Source organism: Corapipo altera, unplaced genomic scaffold (genome assembly GCF_003945725.1).
Source record: "Corapipo altera isolate COAL_440 unplaced genomic scaffold, ASM394572v1 60886, whole genome shotgun sequence".
NCBI lineage: Eukaryota > Metazoa > Chordata > Aves > Passeriformes > Pipridae > Corapipo > Corapipo altera.
Window position 1 is genome coordinate 133256 of NW_020885058.1, and position 21865 is coordinate 155120.

General features: G+C 41.9%; 1 protein-coding gene across 1 annotated transcript in view; it reads left to right on the plus strand.

The window, feature by feature from the left end:
• The first annotated feature begins 7972 nt into the window (after window positions 1-7972).
• The window catches only part of LOC113959723 (polyadenylate-binding protein-interacting protein 1-like), a 29243-nt gene continuing 15350 nt past the window's right edge, over window positions 7973-21865 (plus strand). The window contains exons 1-3 of the mRNA XM_027668941.1: window positions 7973-8086; window positions 13979-13990; window positions 19692-19880. Of these exons, the coding sequence (XP_027524742.1) occupies window positions 7988-8086; window positions 13979-13990; window positions 19692-19880 (300 nt within the window). The 5' untranslated portion in view covers window positions 7973-7987. The remainder of the gene's footprint in view (window positions 8087-13978; window positions 13991-19691; window positions 19881-21865) is intronic.

Sequence of the window (21865 nt, forward strand, 5' to 3'; positions counted from 1 at the left end):
GTAAGTAGTTTCCAAGCAGTCATTAAATTAAGATAATAAAGAATGTCTGTTAAGTGAAAAGAATTCACACTTATGACTAAAGGTGAAAAGTTGTCTGGTTCAATAATGATAACCCAAGGCATTTAATTCCACATAGGTGGCAGTTTGATCCACATTAGAAATCTAAAATCCAATTTCCAGGCTTCTCCTCCCCCCTTCCCACATTTTATCCCAACACCAGAGAGAAACTTTCAGGCCACAGGCTTCCACAGGGGGAAGGGGATGTATATACATTTATTTACACAAATAAATATACTGTACAAATCAAAAGCAACTATATATATATATATATATTACACTTTTGTCAGTCCTTTAAGCCCCTCCCTTTAACTTTAGTCCAGGAGAAGCCTTTCAAGGCTGCTGGGTAACGTAGTCTCTCTCTTGTGGGAGTGTTCTGGGCCCCTGAACTCTCCCTAACCAACCTTCAGCTGTTTGTGGAAGTCCTTCCTTCCTCACGAAGTCCAAGAAAGTAGCTTTGAGTCCTTTCTCCTCGGTCTGTGTAATTTCTGCTGTATATTCTCTCTCAGTCTCATACCTCGGTTCGTAGGCTGCTGCAGTGTATCTTATCAACGTACGCGTCCTGGAATGTTGATTCCTCCTCTGGGTTTTTGGCTGTCCTCCATTTAGATTACGGCAGAGACATCCTCTGGGCCTCTCTCTTCGGTCTGTCTCCAGTTTCACCTGGGATTCCTTCCCTGGCTCCGAGCTATATTTAGCCCATCCACTTTACAGTGGAGAGAAAGAAAAGGCCCCCTCCACAGCTTAACTGCAGAAAGGAGGGGGAAGAGGGCTTGGCTGCAAAGCCTGCCTCTCTACTCTTACCTCAGGTGCTGTGAGTCACGTCCCTCACAAACACTCACTCTAAATGCTGCCTCTAACTCTGGCCTAGGCAGAGTTGGGGGACCGCAGGGCTCCCCTTCCCCCCCGGAGGGGAAAAGAAGGAGCCCAGCCACACCCTGGCCTTCTCCACCTACACGCAGCAGACACCAACAGAACAACAAAACTGCCAACAGCTTCCAGTGCTGTGTATATATGATTTTTCAGCAGAAGCGAATAACATGAATGGTGATTGGCTCTCCAGGGAACACTGCCCTGGCACCCAATCACCTCTGAGACCCCGACTCTCAAGGGGGACCAATCTCAAACTATGACAAACTTAATGAATGAGATTTTCTTTTATGAAAGATTGGCATATTAAACAGTGATGCCAGTATATAATGATGATTTTCTTAAAGCCTCAGGATCTTGAGACCATTGATTGAGAACCTCAACTTTCTTTTCTACATTAACATAAGACTTTCATTCTCTTTCTGTTGCAAAATGTGGAATATGTAAAATTTTCTTAAGAGAGGATGTTCTTTGATGTTTGTTCTTTGTATATTTCAAGCCTAATCAACAAGAAGGGAGATTTAATCTGTGAAACAGAGAGCAACCAACAAGCTTAAGTGATGTCCAGGTTCTAGAAAGACAAATTACTTGTTGGTAGAATTGCCTTGTTAAGGTTTAGGACTGGACATGCTTCAATGACCTCAGACCTCCTATGGGGAGGTTAACAAAGCTTTGGAAGAAGGATGTAACACTGACAGTGGACACAAAGAATGTAGAATTTACAGACCACGAGGACATTTGGTAGAACTCCCAAGATAAGGAAGAAACTAATAAAGTCAACTCAGCAACTGTGTTGAAATCAGCTCCAACTGGGTAAAAGCTGATTCCGGCAGGACTGACTCATGGCCCACCAACCCAAGAAACCCATCAACCTAAAAGAAGAGAAAGACTGAGCATGGGACTAATTAGTATGACAAGCAAGAGAATCATTAACCAATAGAAGATAGAATACTAATTAATAAGAGAACTATGTAACTTGTAGCCAATGAACACTAATTCCTTTGATTGCTAAAATGTATAAATAGTAAAAAGGTTTGATAGTTGGTGCGCTTGATTTGTGGAATACCACCAAGCACCCAGGCTTGCACAACTCTGAAATAAATAACCAATGTCTCGCCTGAGTGTGTAATTATTGGCTTGTTGCACACTGGGTAACGAATCCAATTTTTGTGAACAACATTCCTGGTAAGGTAAAGTCTACAGATGTGACCAGATGTCACAATATAGGCCTTAAAACCAGAACCGAAATAACAAAAAAACACTGAATAATCTTTATTTAGTTATTTTAGTAGCTAATTTGTGATCTTTAAAAGCTTGGTAATACTGCTTAAACTTAGTTTTGACAATTGCTTACACAAAGGAAGTCTTCTTTGAAAACTCATCAAAATCTCCTACAATCACTCTCATTTCAGTTGCAGATTATAGACTTGTTAGTTTACCAATCTTCACTTTCAATAATAGTTGCCTAGGAACAGATTTCCCATGAGCCTAATTAATTCTGTGTCACCTTTACTATCTGGCCAACTTTGTCTCTCACCAAAAATCAGTCTGATTCATGCCTTGGGGAAGTAACAAATATTTTAACCCCCTTCGTTAATAATTTAAAATAGTAAAATTTAATTATAAACTAAATAGGAACATAACTTGTAAAGGAACCATTTTAGAATAAAATCATATTTTTTTAAAATATGAGATGGTTATTCTGATTTTTATAATGTTTCATACATGCTTGCATATTTTTCATCCCCTTATGAGTCAAGAACAGAGTTTGAAGCAATACCACACAAGCCTTTGACTTTGGTTGTGGAAGTAACAGGTGGAAAGGTCAGCAAGGGCCAAACTGTTCAGGGAGGCAAACATCAGATGAGGTGTATTCTGGGCACCCTAGTTCTCAGTTATCTTCCTAATCTTGAAAGGAGATTGTGATCTAGAGTTCCCAAAGCAAGTAGAGCAAGACTCTGGACTGAAATTGAACATAAATAGGTGAATTAAATTGTGAATGGACATGTGACTTGAATAGTTTGCAGTTAATGTGATAATATTAACAAAATGCACTACATGTGTTGGAAATTATATAACTTTCCCAATTATTTTTCTAATTAATGGTTTTAATTAACCATAAGCACTGTATTAATCTTAAGTAGTGTAATTTTCCACTTTAGTCAGCCCATAGCTATGTTTCTTTTCACAGGCTGTCATTGTTAATTTGATTATTAATCACTGAAACTTTAAGTTCTGCTAAACTAACCCTGATAAGCTTCAGTGAACAAAGCCAAAGGGAGTTAAAGGCTGGACACCTGGACTAGAATTTATAGCCCTCCAAAGCCATGTTGGAGTAACCAGAAGATAAAGAAGGGACTAACAAAGATGATCCAGCATGTGCTGGAGACTCCCTGTCTGGAAAAAGGTGATAAAAGGACTGAAAAAGTGGACTAATTAGCATGAAAAGTGAGAAATCAATAACCAATAGAGGATAGAATACTAATTAATGAAGAGAATTATGTAATTTAGAATCCATGAACATTAATTTCTCTGGCTGGCGTTTCCTCCCATCGTGGGGTTCCTCCAACGGTTTGAGGTGGATAGGGAGGGGGAACTCCAGCACCAGGGGTTTCTTCAGGTCCTGAGCCTGGAGGGGAGAGGTGCTCTCCCCTCCCTCCACCCACGAGGTCCCATGGCAGCCACAGAGACAGCACACAGGACGTGGAGAGGAGGCAAGAGAGAGTTTATTGTTGGGGGGGTTACATTTATAGGGTTAGGAGGATTCACAGAGTAACCAACTACAAGTCTCAAGGGGTTTACAGGAACACCCAATCACAGGAAGGGGTTAACAACCAATAGGAAGGGGTTAACAAGGTCCAATGAGAAGACCTCAGGACATCTTCCCAGGACACTCCTGCATGGGAGATAAGAGTCCTTCACAGAGGGTGTCAGGAAGAAGGAGCAGTGACTTTGCAGAAATAAAAAAAGCCATTTTGAAACATGTTTAAACCACAGTTTCTCATATAATGCAGATTTACTGTCACAAATTTCTTTGTTTGCTAAAAATGTATAGATAAGTGAGAAGTTTTAGAAGTGGTGTGTGTGGCTGGAGTTATCCGCTATGCACTCTGGTCGGAATAAAGTAATGCCTACTCCCTAATATTAAAAAAAATAATGTTAGAGAGTTTCATTCATCCTGTCTCCTTCAGTTAGTTCCTGTTGGCATGGAAGTTTATAAAAATTAAATCAATAGAGCATTTATTACCATGTCATGTATAAATTCTACATAAAATACATTATTCTGAACAGTCATATCAAGTAGACCGAACAGTGCAACAATATTGTCACATTGGAGGGTTAACTTTGTTGGCTTAAATTTACAATTTCACCTGCAGTTTTTCCACAGAAACCCCTTTCTTGTGGAAAACAGTTGTATATGCACAGTGTGGTGTGATGCTTTTAAAAGCAGACACCTGTATCTACAGGTTTCCTACAATGTGCAGCTGCAATCTTGGTCCTGTTATGGTTACAGCATGCCATTAGTTCCTGTTGGGAAGCAATTACAAGAGAATATTGTCTTTTTGAAAATGTTTTTTCCAATCTTTTCTGATTTTTGAGGAAGGTGCGATGGGTCAAGCACAAAGGGTAATAGTGAATGGGGTAACATCACTGGTGACCTGTTGTCAGAGACTGAAACGGTTAATGATTTATGCATTCTAGGATTACCAAGGGACTATTGCAGGCTTCTGCAGGACTTTTGCATTATACCTCTGATGGCCCATCAAAGCCCATCCCCCCTCTGCCAATCTTGAAAGGCAGGAAAAACCCTTTTACCAGGCCCCACACAGGAACTCTGTGCAGGCCCAGGAGATGTTGGAGGCTTGTGGCATGGCCTGTGACACTACCCATGGATATAATAACTCATAACTTCTTGAAGTGTGGGGGCTTCCCTCCTTCACCCCCAATGGATCAAGGTCACCACTTCAACTGACAGACATGGAAACTGCAACTACCAAGTTTCATCACTGGACCCCGTGGGTGGTGACTATATACATCTTTCCACTCTCATCTTTTCTTTCCCTTACTCACCCTTATCCTGTCTTTCCTTTCTCTCCCTTATGCATTTTCCCTAAAGGTTATCTCTATGCCACATTGCTATAGATGATATAGATGATAACACCCAAAATGCTAACATATCTATTTAAACAAAATTGTTAAAATAAAACCTACCTATATATGTTTAAATTGTTAAAATAAAGTCTACCTATATGTGTTTTCAAACATCGATTATTCAGTGTCGTTTCACTCTAATCCCCCCCAAGGGAATTATTGATAAGAACCTGAGTTCGCCCCCCCCTTTTCTGGGGCGGGTCGTAACACCTGTCACTAGTGGAGTTCCACAGGGCTCTATCTTAGGCCCTGTGCTCTTCAACATCTTCATAAATGACTTGGACACAGGACTGGAGGGGATACTAAGCAAGTTTGCAGATGACACAAAACTGGGAGGAGCTGTTGACTCCCTCGAAGGCAGGGAGGCCCTGCAGAGAGACCTTGACAAATTAGAGGGCTGGGCAATCACCAACCATATGAAGTTCAACAAGGGCAAGTTCCAGATTCTGCAGCTGTGATGGGGCAACCCCAGATGTTTGTACAGACTGGGAAATGAGATGCTGGAAAGCAGTGCCACAGAAAGGGACCTGGGCGTCCTGGTCGATGGCCAGTTGGACATGAGTCAGCAGTGCCCTGGCAGCCAGGAGGGCCAACCGTGTCCGGGGGGGGGGGCATCAGGCACAGCATCGCCAGCTGGTCGAGGGAGGGGATTGTCCCCCTCTGCTCTGCACTGGAGCAGCCTCGCCTTGAATATTGTGGCAGTTTTGGGCACCACAATATAAGAAAGATATTAAGCTGTTAGCATCCAAAGGAGGGCAATGAAAATGCTGAAGGGTCTTGAGGGGAAGCCATATGAGGAGCAGCTGAGAGCACTTGGTCTGTTCAGCCTGGAGGAGACTGAGGTCAGACCTCATTGTGGTCTTCAACATCCTCAAGAGAGGAGGCAGAGAGGCAGGTACCAATCTCTTCACTCTCGTGACCAGTGACAGGACCCGAGGGAATGGCCTGAAGTTGTGTCAGAGGAGGTTTAGGTTGGATATCAGGAAAAGGTTCTTCCCCCAGAGGGTGGTTTGGCACTGGAACAGGCTTCCCAGGGCAGTGGTCACAGCACCAAGCCTGACAGAGTTCAAGAAGTGTTTGGATGATACTCTCGGTCACATGGTGTGACTCTTCGGGATGGTCCTGTACAGGGCCAGGAGTTGGACTTCATGATCCTTGTGGGTCCCTTCCAACTCGGCATATTTTGTGACTCAAATAGATTCCGAGGTCCCAGAACCGGCTGCTGATACAAACAAACTCCACGCTTGTTTGTTGTTGGAAGTCGAGGCCGTTTTGCGGGGGAAGGGGGGGAAGCTGACTCATCAGTTCTTGAATAGGTAAGGTTGGCTACGCAGACCGAAATCCGGGCGAGAGCCTTTAACCCCCTAGAAGCCGAGGTGGCCTCTTTGACAGGGACAACACTCACAAACACCCCGCCTATCCCACGCCCACTCTCTTTCAGTTTGAAGCCATTTCCCCTTGTCCTCTCTCTCCATGACCTTGTAAAAAGTTCCTGTCCAGCTCACTTGTAGGCCCCCTTCAGGTACTGGAAGGCTGCTATAAGGTCTCTCTGGAGTCTTCTCCAGACTGAACAACCACAACTCTTTCAACCCGTCTCCATAGCAGAGGTGCTCCTGCCCTGTGATCATCTTCATGGCCCTCCCCTGGACTTGTTCCAGCAGATCCACATCTTTCTTGTGTTCAGGGCCCCAGAGCTGGAGGCAGCACTGCAGGTGGGGTTTCACCAGAATGAGAGCAGAGGGCAGAATCCCTCCCTTCACCTGCTGCCCACAGTGCTTTTGATGCAGCCCAGGACACGATTGGCTTTCTGGGCTGCAACCACACGTGACTGGGGCATGGTGAGCGTCTTGTCAACCGATACCTCAAGTCTTGCTCCCCAGAGCTGGTCTTGTTGAATGGGTTCCATTCTCCAGCCTGTATTAGTGCTTGGGATTGTCCCAACCCAGGTGCAGGACCTTGCATTTGGCCTTGTTGAATTTCATGAGGTTTGCACTGGCCCACCTCTCCAACCTGTCCAGGTCCTTCTGGATGGCCCATCCCTTCCCTCCAGCATGTCGACTGCACCACACAGCTCGGTGTCATCAGCAAACTTGTTGAGGGTGCCCTCAATCCCACTGTCCATGTCACCGACAAAGATGTTAAATACCACTGGTCCCAACACCAACCCCTGAGGACTCCACTTGTCACTGCTCTCCACTTGGACATTGAGCCATTGACCACAACTCTTTGAGTGTGATCATCCAGCTGATTCCTTATCCACTGAGTGGTCATCCATCAAATTCATGCCTCTCCAGTTTAGAGACAAGGATGTTGTGTGGGACAGTGTCAAACACTTTGCACAAGTCCAGGTGGATGACATCAGTTGCTCTTCCCTCATCTACCACCGCTGTAACCCCATCATGGAAGGCCACCAAATTTGTCAGGTACAGCATACCTATAGAAGTTTTTCTTGTTACTCTTGACATCCCTGGCCAGGTTTAATTCTGTCAGGGCTCTGGCTCTCCTAACCTGATCCTTGGCTCCTCAGACCATCTCTTTGTATTCCTCCCAGACTACCTGTCCCTGCTTCCACCTTCTGTAGGCTTCTTTTTTGTGTTTGAGTTTGTCCAGGAGCTCCTTGTTCATCTGCACAGGCCTTCTGGCATTTTTTCCTGACTTCCTCTGCATTGGAATGCATCCCTTCTGAGCTTGGAGGAAAGTATATTTATAGTATAAGTAAAAGTATAATTAAAGTCCAAAAAATGATGTATTCTGTGTGTATACTCTGTGTGAATACATACTAATTTAGCAGTTCCTAAGAAAAACCATTAACAGAAACCGTTTATCAAAAACTTTTCAGAACACCTGCAACAGGCAAGAATTCCATCTGGATCACAAGGAAGTTTCCGTTCCTGATTCTGGACTGGAAATGACTGAATCTCAGGTGGCTATGGCTCCTGTAATAACATCAAAGTTGTCCCTTAAAGCACCTGAGTTTTATCCATCAGGATATAATCAGAACTTTGCAGTGAGTGTTTGTCTTCTCAGTATATGCCAATTTACTTATATTCAGTTCAACAATGTTTCTTGTGATCTTGTGTATCAGATAACTTGAATGCTGCATTTGCTGAAGAGATTTCAAAAATTTGAATGATAACTTTCTGACTGTGTCTCTGGAGGTTAAGTGATGAGTGAATGTTATGCTGTGTGAGAGCCTTTAGTATTTTGCGGAAGTTTGCTGCAGATAACCCCATTCCTTATTGATTGCACCCAGCATCATAGTAAGCTGTCTTTTTGACAACTACATCTGTTATAGTTACATCTGCATTGCATTTCAATTAAAAGCTTAACTGTGCTTTTATTCAGATATCATGGGGTTTTGAAGCAAGTGCAGGAGAAAGCTTGAACTTTTAACTTTTCTAAGCACAGGCTTTACGTTTCCTAAATTTACTGTGCCACGGGTATGATTTTCCATGACTACTTAATTTCATGTACCATCATGTGTCTTTTAATTCCTTCATGGATACTGTGTCACCAGAGGGCAAAAAAGTAGGTTTGGACTCATTCCTAGCAGCATACCTAACATGAAATTTGTTTGCAGCCAGACTAAGGATAATCTCAGATCCCTATTGTACATCACATAATAAAAGTTGGTACTTGTTATTTTCTACTCTCCTTGTCTTCCATATTATTGCTACAGTAATTTTACTCTAGGGAAGATCTATGTGAATTCTTGGAATATCTTTTTGTTATGCAGGGATATAAACTGGTACTATATATAAGTAGGTGGGAACTATTGCTTTTACAAACACAATCAAATGATAATAAACAGTTATACTGAAACAAATATATTTTGAATAACTTAGGGAAAAATACTTGATTTGAATGCTAAACATGGTAGTTTGGAATTTTGAAGGTTTTTCTTCCTCACCAGTAAAATCGATGTTATTTCGATGTTACCAGCTTTGCCAGCTTACTGAATAAAATCACCGTCCTGAATAATAAAAACCCATAGTCATATACAACTGTTGAAAAATGCCAGTACAAACATGCTTCTGTGAATGGATAATCTAGGGGGAAAAAATAATACTTTGCCCTGGTACATGTTACATGTTTTCTATGAATAAAGAAAAAATGCCATTTGGGATGGCATGAGCGTGCATATGTATAATTACAAAGTTTTGAGGCCAGCAATGTTGCTTTTCAGCTGTTTTGTGAAAACACAGAAGCATGTGGGAGTTCCTGGTTGCAATGTTGGAGGAATATGTTATGAATACAAGTGACTCATCTGTCAATGAAAATAACTCTTAAAATGCTAGCAAAACCTAGAACATTTATTTGGAAGTATGTTGTAGGAACCCTAATCTAATCAGAATATACTAGGGATAGAATAGTGATATTTCAGACTTGTTAGTCCTTGACTATTGCAAAGTTTGGGGATTTTTTTGTTTGTTAGTTTTTGTTGGTTTTTTGAGGGGTTTTGTTTGTTTGTTTTTTACTTTAATGACTGAATTAATTTTATGAACTGGGTCCACCTGCAATAAAAATAAGGAATTTAGCACACTTTACTATTACACGGATTTTTCACCATGAGTTTTAAAATTCGAAACAAAGCAAAGTTTTGAGAAACTTCAGGTTTTCTGACTTACAAGTAATACTTAGCTTTCACTTATAACGTTACCTGAAATTTTTAGATCTGAAAACTCATGTTGATTTTTTTGCTATTTGTTAAACATTTATTGTTTTAGAAATAATGTGTTGGTTGATTCCTTGTTGGATTGTACATTACTGTAATTACTATGTGTGTCCATATAACACTTGATTATTAGATTATTTAATCTCCAGTTAGTTCTGATACTCAAAACTATCAGTTACCTGTGAAGATACTTTAAGGGCTACAGCATCCAAGGCATACTAGAATTTTCAGAAAAACTTTACCAGGACTTTGGGGAGGAAAGATCTCTGGGATTTTCTGTTTGCATACAGCTGTCCATCCCATCGGAAGTTGTGGATATCTGCAGTAGAACTGGTGACTAGATTTAGGTTTGTATTGCCAGTAGGAAATGTCAGACTTGTTCTCAGACATGGGTATATGAGAATAATACAACTGTCACTCCATCAGAAGGACATAATGTTCTCAATTCATAGTTTTAGGAGATTTGGGTTATCTTAGGTGGAATTTCCCCTCTGCCTTTTTTTTTTCTTCAGCTAATTTCAAAAAGGAGGCTAAGCAACCTCAGTAGTGGGGTTTATACTTTTAACCAAACATGAAGGTGTCAATTAAATCACCTATTTATGTCATATAAGGTTTGTACCTGCAACAGTCTTTATACCTAATTTTGCAATAACTATTGTAAACTTGCTGAGTAGGTATAATCCAAAGGGAAAAAAAAAAGCTTGTTCCTAAGAAGTCTCAAGAAATCAAATCAATAATAAATTATTGGTGACTAAGTTCCTAAGTGGAGATGTTGTGAATACTTTTCAGGTATAGGAAAGTTCTAATTAGCATATGTACTGAGAGCAAATTTGGCTCATGGATCTTTTCCATAGACTTTCTGGTTTTATCTTTATGTAAATCAGGGATTTCAGTACCTACTTAGCCTTTTCATTGTTATTTCTTTAAACTCATAAACTGAGAGAGGCAAATCTGTTATTATCGTTGCGATGGAAAGCTCAGGACGCTTAATGTAAGAATCCAGGAACTTCGTTTATTGTAGATTGACAGCAGCTTAATATACACTCTATAATAGGCTCATGAATATTACAGGAATTAGGCTCATTATTGGTACACAGTTAGGCGGTGATATCATCTTAACTGTCTTCCATTGTTTACACAGGTGGCTCGTTAAGTGCTTTTGTTTTGGTAATGCCAAACTCCTGTTTTTCAGCTCAATTTAGAATACCCAAGGACATTGCCCCTTTCTCACGTCCTGCTATTTCAGACCTTCTCATGGCCTAGTTAGAGGCCTGCGTCTTATACTTTAGCAGCTCATCCATGGCTTTAGCCATGTTCATATGCCCTCGCATTTCTAACCAATTCTCTACAATACCCCCGTTTTTATTTGAGGCCAACAATGCTTTCTTTGTCGTAGTGTTTACACGTCTAGTAATACAAGAAAAGGCAACACGAGCTATTACTAAGATTACAATAACTGTCAATACCCATCGTAGGCCTTCCTTAATATAACTTAGAGCCCATTCAGATATAGAACCAAAGATAGATTGAAGCTGCAAGTCTATAGGACTAGTTGCTACTGTGTCACCACAAATAAGAAACACACCTGATAGAAAAACGCGTGCAGTGCCGCCAACCCAAATGCCTGGAGAGGAAGGCCCCACTTCAGCTCCATATGCCCCAAGGCTCTGGCTACCACCACTACCAGCACCACAATAGTCTCCCGTATGCTTGCAATCAAACCCCGGGGTACGCGAAGCGACACCAGTCCAGCCGGACAAGTCGCGGCCCCGACGGACACCCAACCCAGACTGAAACAATCCCAACACAAAACAGGTCTGAGTCTCACTACTACCTGCGCCACCTACAGACAGTGATCCCACCAAATCCAACTCCCGGGGATCCCAGGGCAAAGAGGTGCCGAGAGCCCCCACAAGGCAGGCAGATGCATCAGAAACAACCGCTTCACTCTCACACGACGACGAAACCCAACCAGTAAACGCTAAGCTCAACCTATACACTGAACCAAAAAGCACGCCAAACAAACAAGTGCGAAAAGGATCCAAGGCAGATGCTAAAGACAAACAGAAGGATGACCGACCTGCTTGATCTGCTCAAGCAACCCACTCGTTTCCCCGAGGATCAGTGGTGTGAAGAGTTTTAACTGTGGCAATCGTGCCCATGAAAAGAAGAAAACTTATTACACAGCTGCTCCCAATTTTGCGGGAATACAATCCGATGATAGGGAATCTCAACATCTTTACCACACCAATATGCAAAACACCTGATCGAGGCTGGGCGAGCATCCTCGTGCTGCTACACAGCACCTCCCACCGTTCCAATGCAACTTAATGCTGTTCTACTGTTTCACCCAGGCTCCACAGTTTTTCTTGTGTACAGGCTAGGCAGTTTGTGCCAGCTGGGCCCTTCCAACTGCTCACTCTGCCTTTGCCTCACAGGCTCCACCGGGGAGCTGAAGCTCAATCACCAACTCCGCAACATCGTGGAGAACCTTTTGGATGCTTCTGTTCATCAAGGGAAGGAAAAGCAGAAAATGCAATGCAAAGAGAAGGAGAAAAGTTTGGGGCAGCAAGCAGAGGTGATCCTGTCAGGAGCTCCATGTGGCCGAGAAGGCTTACCTGACCTGCAAGGCCTCTGCCTCTCTGTGCCAAGCTCACCTGAGCAAGCACAGCACAAAGAACACTCAGAAAAACTACGTCCTGGTGGAGCTTTGTGGTGCCTAGGTTTTGGCTGAGAGGAGATGCCCCCAGCACGGCAAATTGCTGGAATGCTACTGCAAGAAGGACAAGGCCTGCATTTGCATGCTATGCTCTGCCCTCAACTCCCACAGGGACTACAAGACCACCAGTCTAGAGGAGGCCTCTGGCCAAGCACAGCGTGCCTTTCTCAAATCTCCAAAAGAGGTGAAAAACCATGAAACTGCACCGGATCGAAGCACAGGAAACCTCCTGGAACAATCCTCTTCAAAGGAGTCCTTTAGAGTACAAAAAACGCTTGACTAACCATGACTACACTAAGCTCTCTGAGATCATGCAACAGTTTTCACTTCACAGATTTCACAAACACAGGGGTAATTAAAGGATTCTGAGACGGTTCAATGAAATCAACATCACAATCTTAACTCTTGGAATGACTACAGAATGACTACAGAAGTTTGTTTGGACAATTAACAGCAAGCTTTGAGCATCACAAAGAGTACAGGTTGCTTTCGCACAACCCTAAACATTCACTAGTCAAACCACGCAAGCAATACGTCTGGCACGAAACAAGCAGCAGCCACAAGCAGTGAGGCCACCCCGCTGAGAACACAGCTGCAATGGGCAGGGCATGCCTTAAGGTGGAGAGACCAACCGCTTCACAACGAATATTACCACCAGCTGTTGCACGGGAGGGGTTTTGAAGACAATATATAAGGACTCTTTAAAACAACGCTTCAGCTTTAGTCACACTGATCAACTTAACTGGTCTGCTCTGGCCTCCAACCAGGAGGCCTGAAGACACACTATCCACAACACTGCAGATGTTTTTGAGAAGGCATACAGGATGACCTTGACAGTCTGCAAGGCCCCCCTGCAACGAGCCGAACAAACAACGCAGCAACATCGACAACTCCCGATCTAAATCCTGGAAAACACAGAAAAACTCAAAACGACCCTCACCACTGCCACGGCAGATGCAAACGCAATCATCCGACGGTCCAAGGACCCCACCCCGGCACAAGCCCGCACCATCTCCAGCCAGTCATGCAACCAGCAGCCTCCGTAGCCTTCACAAAACCTGTTTCTCCACAGCGTCCCGCAACCCCTCCATGAACTGCAAGAATGGTCCCCGGGCACCCGGACGCACAGCGGCGCACCCCACCCCGGGCTCCGCCAACCCTGCAGCCCGCACCAATGTTTGTCGGCTCATGGTTTTCACTCGCTCCAAATTTAGTGGTTTCTTGCGCCGCTCACACAGCTAAGGAACGACAGCAGTGGAAAAACTCCACCTGAGACTCAACTTGCACAAATTTCATACAAGGCTGTAATAGAATACCAAATTCCTGTAAGAATCTCTTATTTAACTTCAGTCTTAACGCTTTGTTAAAATCTCGACACCGACGGAAAGTATTTTTAAGTTTACACAGTTACACATTCATGTAGCTTTTCTCTTTCACACAATCTTTTTCCATACACTCTTAGGTGGCCACCTCAGTCATCCATCATTCACACACACATTCCCAAGCAGTCACTGGCTGTGCGCCTCCCATCAACCTCACAATTCAAAGAAAATCCATGGCATAACCGCTAACAGCAATCCGCAAATCCTGCATAACTCTCCATGTAAAAGACAAACGCAGCAAGAAAGAACAGGACATTATCTTGGAAATTTTCAACCCTTCTTATAGAGCAATAATATTCTGTCATAAAGGCAATAGAACCACTTCTGCAGGGGGCAGAACCATATCCCCTTTTGTCTCATCGTTCCGTCTGCAAACTTTCTACCCGCACTCTGCTCCTGGGGGAAACAGCCAAACTTCACGTAAGAGAAGCAAAATCGCAAACTATAGGAAATTCTTAACAACCCTCTGCAATGCACAAAAAGCTAAGCACGGATGTTGCGTTATTTCTAATCTTACTTCAAGGGATTTTTCGTCAATCTCCCTTTCTGTTTTTGAAGAAAACGTTTGAGAATGCCATGAACACGCTGCATGCGTAACACCTATTGCTGTAAAAACAGTGCAATCTTATTTGATTTATAAATTGGGGTATTGTTAATCTTAAATTGTTTTTCCCTTTTCCCTTTTTACCGTGTTTTACCGTCTTTGCCCCCCTCACGCCCCTCATTGCCGAAGGACAAAGGAGGAGGAGGAGCCGGGCTCACCCAGAGAAAATCAGCAGAAGGAACTTAACTTAATCACAGGGTCTGCTTAAGAAAAGACAAAAACATAGGAGAAGGAGAAAACAGCTGCAAACAGGCACGTTTCAGAGAGGGGGCGACTGGTGCAACGAGGAAAAAAGAGAAACAACTTCCCCCCTCCCCCGACTGCACCCCCCAAAGCCCTCGCTACCGTCATTAACTTACCACTCTAAGAAAAGGAGCGGCACTAGGGAGAAAACATTCGCTGTAAAGAAAGGGAGGGGAATCTACACCTCTTGGGACCATGGCTGTCAGCAGTGCGGGGGAAACAGAGCCCCCCCGCCGCCCGCCGCACCCGGGGCCACCGACATGCACGCGCGCGGGCGCACCGCTCCGAACCGGGGCCGCGCACGGCGCCGCGACCACCACCACTGCCCCGCCACCCGGCACCGCCCCGGGGGCACTCAGCACGGCGGCGCAAGCACCCAGCACCGTGAACACAGCCACAAATGCGCGGCGCAGTCCCGCAGCACAGTTCAGATGAAAAACTGGAAATGTCTTAAGGTGGAACTCAGTCATAGTGTTCGTAAAGTTCATCCCCGGTCTATCAGCAGTACTTTCACGCCGCAACCGTCGTCCCCGATCGTCCTGGACATGCACTGCCGAGACGCTAGCACCGCGTTCATTTTACCGGGGCCGCCCGGTTGTCCCCGGTCCCGCTCCGTGATCTCTTGTCCCACTCTGGCTCCCCTCGGCTCCGCTCGACTCCCTTTTTCCACGATTTCTCCGTATGATGGCATCTAGTAGCATTCTAATGTCCTCAAACTGTGCTTTAATGTCTTTTACTATTCCAGATAACAATCGCCAAGTTGTAAGGAGGGAAGCAGCAACTCTTTCTCCCTTAGAGTCAGCAGTAAAGAACTTATCACTAAGTTCTTTCCAAGTAGAGATAGTAAAGGCAGCTACAGCGTTCACTTCAAATCTCTGGCCCTTACACGAAAGCAGCATCTCTCGCAAAACCAGTTCGTCTAATTTTTCTCTTTTTAAAGCAAACTAGACTTCTATATAGATGCGACATTAGATCCCTCTTTTGCTAAGAGTTGTCCCCTTCATCAAAAACTGTATTAGGGTCCACAAAACAACTTTTAGCAACCCCTGCCGCAAGCAATCTTGGTAATTCTTTCTTTAAATCTAAACCCTTAACCCTTAACTCCCCGCTTTTATAAAAAGCATTGGAGCAATGATAGTGCCGCCTGTCTCCCCATTACCTAAAAACGTATTACCATGCTTTGTGCAACCCTTTCCACGAGACTTTGCGGCTTTGTCAGCGGGCCTCCTTCTTCAGGAGTCGTCCCGGGCGCTGGGTCCAACAATTTCGTTGCTGGTAGCGCGGAACTAAACTCTTTCGCTGTCCGAAATCCCCAAAAGGGAGGCGTTCGATGGCAGCAGGTTTGAGCTCTTTTCGCTACGTGGGACACGGAACTAAACTCCTTCGCCGTCCAAAATCACCGAAAGGGAGGCGTTCGGTGGCAGCAGGTTTGAACTCTTTTCGTCCAACCCTTTCGCCTTCTTGTGCTGCACAGCAAGACCGACCGAAACTACTACGTCCGACCGCGGCTGCGAGAACCCGACTTGGTTCTCGGGAGTCCGACTTGACTCCTGACCCAGGAAATCCGACTTGATCTCCTAGGGACCCCCTCTGGTCCCTGCACACGGGCGCCAATAATATCGTCGCGACAGAAAGCTCAGGACGCTTAATGTAAGAATCCAGGAACTTCGTTTATTGTAGATTGACAGCAACTTTAAGTTAGTGACTCGTGTTTTTGTTGTGAATAATCCAGGATCCCATCTAATAGCTATCAAACATAAAGGTGAAGGATTAGACAGTGCTGGCTTGACTGAGAAATCATTGAGATTATTGGAAATTTTCTAGTTGGCTTTCATGGCTTTGAAACATAAATTTGTAATGAATGTGTGAACTTATAGCCTCCTGTTAGCCAACTGCTGTTTATAATCAAGAGGAATTTCCTTTACTTTCCCTTGATACAGTACATGGTATTATCTTCTCTGTTAAAACTTAAAATCTGTCAGTGTGAAACATGAGTGGTTTATGTCTAGAAGTTACTGGACTAAATCTAATTAGTTTTTTAAGTGTCAAGTGTTCCTAATTTAGCAATATACAACATATAATAATATTTGAATTGTTTTTTTCCTCTCCCATTTGTTCTGTTCCCTGGCATAGTTACTAAAACCTAGATTACCTTTGAAGTTGCATATTTAGTATAGGTAGATGAATGTGGTGCTGAGTTTAGCCTCTGTGGTTAGCCTTTTAATTACAAAATGGGAACAGGAGTATGAATACGGGGACACCAGTATACCAAATGGGATTGGAGCCCCTTGCAGAACAAGGATGTTTTCTTCCAAGGCTGGATTTTTATCAGGTGAGGATGAGAGGAATATACCTTCCTCTCTATTAAATGAGGATCTCATAACAACCTAATGGCTTTCAGAAAGAGCAGCTTCTTTTACTAGCTACAGCAATTGCATCCCCTGCAACTTGTCTGGAGAGTTTTCAAACAGGTTGTTTGAAGAGATACTAGTTTTGCTGTGACTAAACTGCAGTTGTTGCACAATAATGTCATAATTCTGTGGACCAAAATAATTTAACTTTGTTGTACAAAACTTTTACTGGGCTATTTGAAATTGCCTAGTAAAATTTGATTTCCTTTAGAGAAATAGAATATTTAGCAAGTTAGAGGCATGTTAGCTTTTATCCTTTGGCTTCATAAACTCTAAACCATTAGAATCATAGAATAATTTAGGTTGGAAAGGATCTCTGAAGTTTGTGGTCCAATCCCCAACTCAAAGCAAAATCAAGTTGGATCAGGTTGTTTAAGGTTTTATCCTTATGAATAATAAAAATTTGCTGCCATTTCCTTAAACCCATTTTTTTTCCTATTTCTTATGGACCACGATAACTTTGTCTTCAGTATTATTCACTGAGCAAATATGCTATTTAATTAAACATCATATGAAATCTTTCTAGTTTTTCTTTATTCTATTAATGTGTCCCTCGTTAGCTTAGGTTGTATATCCTTAGAACATAGGTCTTTGAAGAATTTTGGAAAATCTGATTTTTTTCTCACACATTCTTCACAGGTTGTGAAATTAATGTCAATACTTACTTTTCAACAATATGTATCTTTCTCCACAGTTCATATCCAGGGCTTTTATCTTTCACAGATCCATGTTGCTTCGCAATAGAGGAGAGAATGAGGCATTTTGAAGACAAAAAGTAAAGGATATCCCCTCATTAAGGGAGGGATGGTGAGGAGAGGGAGAATATAATTATAAACCTTATCAGTGTATTTATGTCCACTCAGTAAAAGTGGTTTATCATTTTTAGCTCAATTTTTCATTACAGTAGATATATTTCAAATCTTTTTCATGTTAAACAGTAGATCATTTGAGAATTCTGATATCTTGTATGTTACCCTTATGTTTTGAATCACTAATTATCAGTCAGTTCTTTAGCAGTCCCTCTTCAGGTTCCTGCTTGCACCTCTGAGATCTCATATGAGGTACTTTTTACAATCTTTTGTACAGTGTGAAAAGGTGAATTATTTGTACTGTATTATTACTAGTTACATCTGTGGTGGGTTGACCTTGGCTGGACGCCAGGTGCCCACCCAACCGCTCTATCACTCCCCTTCCCAACCAGACAGGGGAGAGAGTAAGACGGAGAACAACTCCTGGGTATGGATAAGGCAGTTTATTTAAAGCAAAAAGTAAAATGGAAGCTTGCACACTCAAAAGCGAAGCAAAAGATAGCACAGTTTATTCTCTACTTCCCATAAGCAGCGATGTTTGACCACTCCCGAGAAGCAGGGCTTCAGTTCGCATGATGGTTTCTCAGCAGACAGCCACTGGAGACAATGAATGCCCGCCTTCCTGCTCCTTGCCTTAGTTTTTATATCTGAGCTGACATCATATGGTATGGAATATCCCTTTGGTCAGTTGGGGTCAGCTGGCCTACTTGGGTCCCCTCCCAGGATCTTGCCCTCAACTGAGGAAGGAATGTTACAGTGCTGATGCTGTGCTCAGCAGTAACCAAAACACTGGTGTGTTCTCAACACCCTTCTAACTGCCAATGCAAAGCACAGCACTGTGAGGGCTACTGTGGGGAAATGAACTCCAGCTCAGCCAGACCCAATACAACATCACAAAGTATGTTGCTTCCTATGCTATTCCTTTCATATACTAGCATCGTAATTATCCAGGACAGCATTGACTTTTGAGACTGTTACATACATTCATTTTTGAATGGACAAAATTAGCAGCTTTCTGTTCCGTCAGCAGGAGCATAGACATTGATATAGTGGTATTGTTCTAACTCCTTTCTTTCGGGCCCAGGTGTGTTTACTGTCTGTTTTTTGACCTCAGTAACTGCAAATTAATGCAATACCATTTGAGTAGTTTCATACCTTGTAGTCATTCATCCATTGTTGAGATGCAAATTTTCTGACTTTAAAAGATCAGTTTTCCTGGCTATATTTTATACATGGGAACATTACACTCTATTGTATTTTTGTAATTTCTCCCCCTCCTGCATATTTTGGAGCACTTTTGCACTCTACGTAAGCTCAAAATATTTTGTTTCCAGTTTTAATTATTTTTTCTTCTACAGTTCATATAACTGAAGCACAGTTTGTGTGTGCATCAGGAAAGGGTGTTGAGCCTTAGTTTGGTAATTTTATTCTTAACAGTTATACATACTTGTTAGTTTGTCAGTAAATCTTACACTCAACTTGGCAAACTGATTTCTTTTTAATCTGTCTTTTGATGTGTTTTGCTGGGAGACCCTAATCTCTATAAAAACATGTTGCCTAGTTCTTGAATCCTGGAGTTTTCTAATGCAGAGGTCTATATTTGCTAAAAATGTTTAAGTGAACTATGTAATAAAGCTCAATATCAAGTATGCAGAGCATCAGGAGTTACTCAAGGCTGAGGGCTATATGGTTACTTCTGGAGATAGTAAGTGTGACAACTTTATTTAAGGTTCCTTTTAAATAGCTGGTATATTCTTTCACTGCTATAGGATTCTTCCTTTGAAGATGGATATGATGGCTATCTGACTTTGGCAGAATATGTACAAGACTTCCTAAATCACCTCGCTGAGCAACCAGGTTGTTTTGAAACTGAAATAGAGCAGTTTACTGAAATAGTATATGGCTGGGTCACTGCAGATGAAACTTTGCAAGAACTTGTTGAACTCGTATATCAGCAGGTAGCCTGTGTATTCTGTCTCAACATGGATGTTATGCCTTTGTTGCCTAGTGTGCAAAATATGCATCCTAGTATTATTTGTTTTATCATTATACCTATATAATATTTTAATGGTTTGAATTTTTCTTTTTAGACTGAAATGTATAGGGAAAGATTTTTCTCAATAAACTGTAATGATAACTCAAGTGTGATATACTTGACTGGTTGATAAATTTCCCCAATTTGCTCTGTTTCCTTTACTGTGTATTTGAATCTCTCAGATCACATACTAGAATTGAAATTACACTAGTTTATTAAAGGAGTTATATTTGAATTGCTAGATTTATATAGCAGAGACTGTCAGTTGTACATTTTTATTCTATCCTACAAAAAAATTCTTCATAATAGATATTTTTCGTTCCTTGGTATTTTAAAAAAATTATACCTACTGTTTGCATCACCCTTTGGGAAATGCTCTTTCACTGACAGGCTTTGTTCTTCATTTGGTATTATACCTATTTCAGAACATCATAATTAGAAGAAAAGGAAAGCTAGTCTGCTGGTAACTAGGTCTAATCCCATTGATGGTCATGGAAATGAGGACAGAGACCTTGAGCTGAACTCTAGACTAATTGGGGGAACCATTGGAAAGAACAACTTAATCTGTGTTGCTTAGCAAATGAACTACTGCTACTGTCTTCTGGGCTTGCTGCAGAGGATGAACTCACAGTTCTGCTTGCTATTTATTACATTAGGTGCCTCCCATTTTTCTGAGTTGCTTTCAAATTCTACCTTGAAGAATGTAAACTTTATTCGCCTTTTAAGTACAGATACTTGCAGGTTTTTTTTACTGTGAAATAATCTGGGGTATGTAGAACCTGCGTGACTGGTTGATCATTGTACAGAACTGTAGTGTCTTAAATTTTTTACTATAATACAGAATTGATGCACATTTAATCAGAACAGTTTAGTTGGACATGAAGATTACTTGTGCTGTGTTTGGCAACATCATTTTTCCATCCTTTATTTGGACACAGTTAATAGAAGATGAAAATATTCCATATAACTGTATTGGAAGAAACTTCATATATGTTAAATAAATTGACTCTTGTTTAATATAAGTCTTTTAATGTTGCATCTTTTTCTCTCCCCCTATTTACAACAAGTCCAATGTTAGGGTTGGCTGTGCCTTCCTTAACTGAGAAACATTGAGTGTTATCAGTCTGAAATAGAACAGTTTTATGTGAAAAATAAAACTTAGTGCAAAATGCTGTCCTAGTATCCAAAAGCACACAATTTCAGCTTTGTTGTATGTCAAGATATGATAGTGTTTGACTGTCAGTCAACTATGCTTATTCTTCTATCTTGAGCTTCTGCTCAAGTATTTGTTTTTACTCATCCTGGTTTATCACAAAACTTCATTTGAAATTGCTGAAGTGTGTTTATAAGCATCTGCTTCAGTGATGTTTGAGCAAATCTACATATGCTAGGTTTGTGAAGGAAAAAAGCTAAAATGAAAGAAACCGAAATCCTGTACAGTCTTCCCTTCATCCAGATATCAGGTATCTTAACCTGTCTGTAAGAATTAATTATCTACTTCCCCCTGTTCTTCCTAATCCATTTATGTCTTTACAGAGTAAAGTACCAGTTCTCTTGTTTTCCAAAAGCCGAACACTAATTTCATAGCTTAAGAATCTTGACTGTTGTCTAGTAAATATGGTGTATTGTTGCTGTTACAGCAGCTAAAATTTCTCAAGGTACATATTGGTAGACTAGCCTTCATGCTTAGATTTTGACTTTTTTTTGAGTTTGAGATAAACCAGGATTACAAATCAACAATAATTCATTACTGTACTATAATGATTGGTTAGTAAGATGATATGAGATGGGTTTTTTTGGTTTCTGTGTGCTCTGCCACAATACCCCAAATTGAACTGTTTCAGTATCTGATGCAACCACAAATACAGATTAACTAATTAGGAAGATAATGGTTTAAAATAAAACAGA